We start from the raw sequence: 7,090 nt of genomic DNA on the forward strand, positions 1-7,090 counted from the left end.
TGGGCGCCTCTGCCAAGAGCAAGTGGCTTTTAGGACAAGTACCAGGAATTAATTACCTGCCAGTGGGAGATAAAAGCAGTTTAAAAGACTTGACACCCTTCCTTATTAGCACAACCCTAGCAATAGAGAGGAAAACAGACAGACGTTCCTGATTAGCTTGGCTATTTTTTTTTTTTTTTTTTTAAGGCATACGGCCAAGCTTGCTGCTTTTGGAACCTGAGTTGATATAATTTAAATTTGTCCAGGCTGATAATTTTTCTAATAAGAATTCTGTCTGGAAACATTAATGCCTGCAAATATATTGCTAATGGTGCAGCCCAGACTTGTGTTGAGGTGTCAAAGTTATCTCTGAGGAAAACCAATAATTAGACTCCTAAAATATATAGGAAACACGATATTCCTCAACTGGACAGAATTATAAGCATCCATCCTGGTGGTTTGCACCTTTTTAAGTGTCCACATCACTGTTGTTATGTATTTGTGTAGTCTTCATACAATAGATGATTATTTTTATTTTTAAATCTTGCATAAACCAGTGAGCTGGAAGTCAGTGTAACTGTACTGAATTGCAGCCCCCCAGGATTTAGCCTTTCATCTCTAAACTAAAATGGGCTACATCTTTCACAAGTGATTTTTAAAAAATATTTCCCACTTCACAGTGTGTTCAAGACAGCCTTGAAGAGTGCTGTCTTGTGTTGAGGAAGGTGCACTAGTGTGCAAAACACCCTGGTGAAGGCTTCTTCAAGGTTGTTACCAAGCTGCCAGTGTCTGCAGCCACACCAGCTCACAGAAACTGGCCAGCTTTAGTGCTCTGATCTTACAGAGTCACACACATATAGGCCATTAATGGTCAGTGTCACTGCCCTTTTCTGATAGGAGTAGGGGATAAGTTAAGGCCAGTGCACTAAACAGACAATATTTTTTTAGTTTTTAAAGTGACATTTTTTTCAGTTCCCATTTACAAAGGGATTCCTTCCTGGTTGCCTGGATAGCTACATCTTTTTTCTGCAGTTTGAAAGGATTATTACAAATATTAGCATTACATCACAGAGTTAAAAGGTTAATTTATCACTGTTCAGTACATTTTGAGTAATTTTCTATTCACTTTTGCCATAATTAGGATGTAATTATGTTGAGCAAAGTGGATTTTGCCATCTTCTTTCCATCTGAACCTTACCAAACTCAGCAAATTCCAAATGTGGCCACATTTTTCAGGATGGAGGTTATTTCTCATAAACTTCTAAAATAAAAGTTAATTCCTTCTTCAGACCTTGCATTTGGCAAATGTGAGGTGGTGCATTTTCTATGTGTGACAAACTGGTACCTACTGAATCACTACAGAGAAGGTTGAGGGCTGGTTTATGGAAATGTGTGTCAAGGTACAGCTTCTGTCTCAGTCACAAGGACTGAGCTGGTTCAGTGGCAGCAGAACAGGAAGTATTTGGGGAGCACATCCTAAAAGGCTCTGTGTCCCAAAGACAAGACAGTGCCAAGACAGCACTACACAAAAGGTGGTGATGGAGGTGAGCTTGGAGGACTTGCTGCCATGCCTGTTTCTCCATTCTTCCCTCATTCTGCTTTTTAGGGGGATGGCACTGAAGCAGTGTCTGGGGAAGCAATGTGAAAGCCATCCTCCCTGTTTTCCTGCTCTTGGCCTGGTGATTCAGGTTGCATTGTGTGCTCAGGATTTGCTCCTCACTTCAGAAATATGAATGAGATTAGGATCATTAGCAATATATTTGTCTGTTCACTAAGAGACGACAGATGAATTTCATCTCTTTTGTAACAGCACTAAAACCAAGAAAACTATACTAAGATGCATTCAGATGGGTATTTCTAAGTCTGACTTGTTTTGGCCAGACCCTTTATTTTATTAAAATCTGTGCAATTTTTCTTCTGTTGGCTTCAGTGCAATTAAATTTGGATCCATAATGCCTTAATGGGAACATAGCAATACATCTATTTTCAAGACTGAAAAGTGTCTTAGTCTTCTTATTTAGAGTCTTTATAAAAACATCAATTGTGTAAATATCAATTATATTTTTCTTGTATTAGGATGATATGCAGGATGGGGTAAACCTAAGCAATCATGTAGCAAATGTCATTTATTGTACATTTATTTGTCATATTTTGTGTCTTCCTGTTCTACCTATTTTGAATTCACTGGAACTTTTTCTGAGCAGCTTCAAACAGAAGTAATCTGTTTTTTTTAATGCACTTGCCATAGGAATGATTTAACTTTTAGTTATACAAATAAGAAATTTTCCTGTCTCTTGCTGTAATGTTCAGTCCGAATGATGGTAAATCAGCTTTTCTATGAGGAGGGATTGGAACAGCTTCAAAAGTCAACACCCTGCAAGTTGGAGCTCTGCATTTTGGAAAGAGGACAGAAGGTTCTTCACGCCTTGAGAAAGCGTCTGATCTTACATCTTCAAACAATGATGTCTCAGAGTACAGAAAAGGGCTATTTTATCTCCCAGAACATTTTCTTTTCTTCTGGGATGAATAGAGCAAAGTAGGATACTCTTGCTCCTGCAAAAAGTTTTACAAAAGATATACAGAAAATAAAAATTCCTCACCCTGTTCTTTCTACCTTCCTGAAGGGTTTGCCCACTGCAGATGAGCTGGGAGAGACATTTGCTGGAACAGTCTGAAGGATTGCCCTCACTTTTGTGGAAAAGTGGTTTAACCTAGTTGCAGTTTCTGCCCCCATGATTAATACATCCCTCCCACTTGAGGTGCTGAGGCCACTAATCATCCGTGAAGCACAGACCAGGAGACACAAGTCTGGAGGCAGCTGACTGGTCATATAATGATGATAAAATGTTGTCTCCTTGTTTTCTTTGGCCAAACTAGCAGTCAGCTAAATGCACACAAAAACTTCCATGGCTAAGTAGTTGTAGGTGTGCTCCTTAACACAGTGGGGGATTGCAGCTGCCAGTCAGACCCCTCTGAGTTACTGCCAGGTTATTCTTCACACTGCAGTGGTCTCACGTGAATCAACTTTGCATCTGTGTTAATTCACCACAGTGGTGTAGTGAAGGTTCGCTGGTCTGTCTCTGAGGGGATGGATTCCATGATCTAGACTGGGTTTCTGGAGTCATTTGAGATGCTGCATAGTATCCAGGTCCTTTACCTAGGCTGGCAGATATGCCACAGGACCTAAAGCAGATCTTCCAGGAGCAGCAGCCTGATGCCAGTGGGGTTAAGTCCAAATGTCTCAAGTGTCACGAGACAGCTCTACTCAGGCAGCTGAGGTCAGGGAGTCTGGGTGCCCCGAGTCTCATGTGTCTATCTCAAGTTTGCTGGGGGAGAGAGGTAGTCATTTATGTCACCACAATTTTGACTGCTTACCAGAACAGCTCAGTAACTTCAGAAAGTGAGCAGTAAACTGCAGCACTCTCTTATCTCCGATGCACAGAAGCATTGCCACTGAAAACACCTTTTTCCTCTTTCCATAGAAGGAATTGATTTTTGCCTCCCAGTGGCCTTGCTAGGAAAGTTCTCTTTGCCCTTATTGAATGTGAGGAGTAAGTACATGGCCCTTCTCCTGCAGGGACTGTGTACTGTAAGAAATAAATGTTACTTGAATGTTTCGTGAAGCATGAGTTGAGCTCTGGGCTCAGTGTGAATATAACACTCAAGTGTTTCCATTTCTCTTTAATGTTTAACAGGTTGATAGAGCTCCTTCCTTTTGTTACCATAAATTACTACTGGGGAATTATAAGCAAGTGCCTCACCTACAGTAAGGCTGCATCAGATCCGTTTGTTTACTCACTTTTACGTCAACAGTACAAAAAAGTTCTGATCAACATCGTCAACAGGATACTTAAGAGGGACCTGTATCCATCATCGGGGTACAACAGTTCTCTCGACACTGAAAACGACTACTGCTTGCACAGAACAAACTGACAGCATGAAAGCATTCCCCTTCCAGGGAGACAAGTGTTTGCTGCTGCTGGAAAGCTGCCTTTCTCCTCTGATGCTGACAGTGGTGACAGTGTCTCCAGGGTGTGAAGGCTGCATTAATGTGACACATTTCATCGTGGACTTTCATAAAAGGCTCTTCCCTGGTCTGCAGCCAAGCACAATTCATGGCAAAGCCTTGTCCCCGCGTGAATAGAGTTGGCTTGAGGGGTTTTAAGAGAACCTTTCGAGGCTTTAGAGAAGCTTAGACAGCTCTTAATGTTTCATGTGTGAAGACTTGGTATGACTTGGAGCATTCCATATGAGACATGATATTCCAGTGTCTTCTGGGAGCACAGGAATCCCCACATTGGAAGGACAGGTTCAGAGTCCTCAGTGCTGCACGTGTAACTTGGCAGCCCAGGATCTGCTGTTAGTTTTGAACTTAAAAAATAGGTCTTCTAATTGATTGATTTATTGTATTGGTGCCTCAAGTGAGTCAGCACTTTGAATCTGAGATTGCTATTATTATTATTATTATTATTTATTACTAGGCATCATGATTGTAACATAGCCTTTAGGAAGTGGTACATATATTTGATATGCCAGTATTCTATCAAGCATAACCAAAGTCCACATATCTGAGTTACTAATATTTAGCACTTCAGTGGTATGTGATTACAATAATTGCAGCAACAGTAACGAAGACATGTACGGAATTTAGTTAAATAGCACTGTAGTTCCATCACTGAGCTAGTAGTCCTATTCAAGCAAGCTTTTATTCAGAAAAAAAAATCAGTAGAAGTGACAGGTACCTTTGTGTTTAAGATATATTACTTCAACTATCTGTTTTCAAAGAAAAGGCTAAAATATATTAAATCTTTTTTAAGGGATATATAATGTGTAAAATATTTCATGCATTGGCTATATATGGTGGATTGTCATAATACTGTACAATCTTTTCATTAATAATGATCAATTAATTTGGTGATTTTAACTGACAACAAGAGATGTGAGAAATATTATAACAGACCTGCTGCCAAATGCCCAGAAATATAAAGCTGCTTTGTTATTATATGTATTTTTCTCTTTTATTTCTTTTTAAATTTAAACAGGCTTTGGAAAAATGTGGGAATTATTTTTGAACAATATTCCTTTCATTATATAAGACATTTATTAAAATTAAAGAATTCTATGGCATTCAACAAACTACTATTTTCTAATTGAATACATAAAGGGAAAACTAAAGCGATTCTAAACTATATTTTAAGAAGAATAAAAAGAAAGATGACAGTAAAGTACTCTTATTTTTTATGTAACAATGGACTTGACCCTATAAAGCATTGAGAAGGCTATTTCTGGTCAAACTAAGCATATAAGCATGTGATTAGGCACAAATATGATTTTCTTTGAAGCTAACAGCTCTATTTCCATGCTGAAAATTAACCACACACTTAACCGTTTTGCAAAATCAGTGTTGAGCAGTCTGCACATTGAGAGGGTTTTTCCCACCATCCACAGTGAGGAAGGAGAGTGTCTTATTTAACCCCACTGAAGTCAAAGACAGATGATGCTGCCTAACAAATACAGTGTTTTCTTACCTCCTGCTTTTATCTCTGGGGCCTTTATGATGCTTTTTTTTTTTCCCCATGCAAGTACCTTAGGCCTCTGTGCTTTGCATCTATAGTTCTGCCTGTGTTTAAATTGAATGTACTATAATGGTTTTGTCTTCTTAGTAAGTATTTGTACTCTCTTCAATTTTGTGTAAATACAGTATTTCAGAAAAAAAAAAAAAGTTGTCTATGGAATCTTTTCAGTTTAACTCTCCTCCTGTCTCCCCATGCCTCCCCCTCTACCATGCCTCTAGAAAAACCTGATGTTTCAGTCTTTCATTTCAGCTGCACCATAAGGACCCGATAACTCTGGGGGGAGTGGGAGGGATGCTAAATTTTCAGTAATTTTTTAGTCAGTTTTGTGCCAAAAAGTTTTAATGGCCTACAGTAGCTGTCCATGAATAAACATGAGCTTAATGATACCTACAGTTGTTAGCTTACCCCTCGTTTCCTTAACAAAATGGTCCTCGCTTTGGGAAAGGAATACATTACAGGTAAATACGTGTATTAAATTGCCACCTTCAAGACACACAAATGAAATTATGTGTTATTATTAGGGAAAATGGTAGAGGAGAAAAAAATAATAAACTTTAAAGCTATTACGGTAATAAACTTCTAGAACTAATAAGCTATAAGCCACATTTTAAAGGTATAAAACAGAACCTATTTAAAGTGCTACCTCTGCTATTAAGTTAATTAATGAAGGTTACATATGCCAGTTGAGGGTGTACACTTTACAATACCACTCAGCCTCACTAAGCATTGAATATTTCTGGAAGTGCTCGGGTCTAGATGGGAAAAAAAATTGAGCCTGCACTAGGTGTTGCAGAACATCTTCTAGATCTCATTTTCACATGGAATTAGGAAGCCAAGGTCTACAGTGCTGCAGACCAGAAACTAAGGAAGGGCCAGGAGAGCTGTAGCACTCTCAGTCCTGATTTGCAATGACGTTTAACAGCTTGTTTAGCATTACCAAAAGGCATCTCCCACTGTCAGTATACAGGTAAATTTTTCCTTTCTCTCTTCTCACTCCCCATTCCCCACCAGAGAAGGACTTGCTCTACTTTTCTAAAAAAGCAGGAAACATTCAGTAAGAGGTCTCGCTTTTGTTCCCTTGGCTTCCTGACATAGGCAAAACTCATTAGGTTTGTGCTTCATTCAGCATGCTGTGGGTTATTCAGGGACAGGAGAAGCTAGGGGGAAACCACACTCAGCCCCCGTTGTTTTGGAATGCTGCAAAAAGTAGCCAAGGATTTAGTGCTACATATATCTTACATGATGGGCACATTCACCAGAGGTTGTGGATTCCCTCTTACTGACATTTTGACATTTTAGATAAAACAGGGGGTACACAGTCCTGGCAGTAGGGTTTAGTCTGGATCAGCAGATTTCCAACAAAGCTGAAGTGCTGTATCCAAAATGGCTTCTTGCCATTGACGCACTCTTGCCAACTCAAAGGTAGTGCTCTAGGAAACTTCATCCAGATTTCTTGCCCAAAGGCCTGGACTGCCTTTGCTAAGAGACAAGAGACTGGAAAATACTTGGCAGGTATTTTGTGGTGGTGGAAATGG

At 39.5% G+C, this 7,090-nt stretch overlaps 1 protein-coding gene across 1 annotated transcript in view; it reads left to right on the forward strand.

Annotated features, from left to right (window-relative positions):
• Positions 1-5,701, forward strand: part of GPR78 (G protein-coupled receptor 78) — a gene marked incomplete at its 5' end in the record, with an annotated part of 7,314 nt that extends 1,613 nt beyond the window's left edge. The window contains one exon of the mRNA XM_008628661.2: positions 3,675-5,701. Within this exon, the coding sequence (XP_008626883.1) occupies positions 3,675-3,912 (238 nt within the window). The remainder of the gene's footprint in view (positions 1-3,674) is intronic.
• Between the last annotated feature and the right edge of the window lie 1,389 nt (positions 5,702-7,090).

The sequence above is a fragment of the Corvus brachyrhynchos genome, unplaced genomic scaffold (genome assembly GCF_000691975.1).
Source record: "Corvus brachyrhynchos isolate BGI_N302 unplaced genomic scaffold, ASM69197v1 scaffold80, whole genome shotgun sequence".
NCBI lineage: Eukaryota > Metazoa > Chordata > Aves > Passeriformes > Corvidae > Corvus > Corvus brachyrhynchos.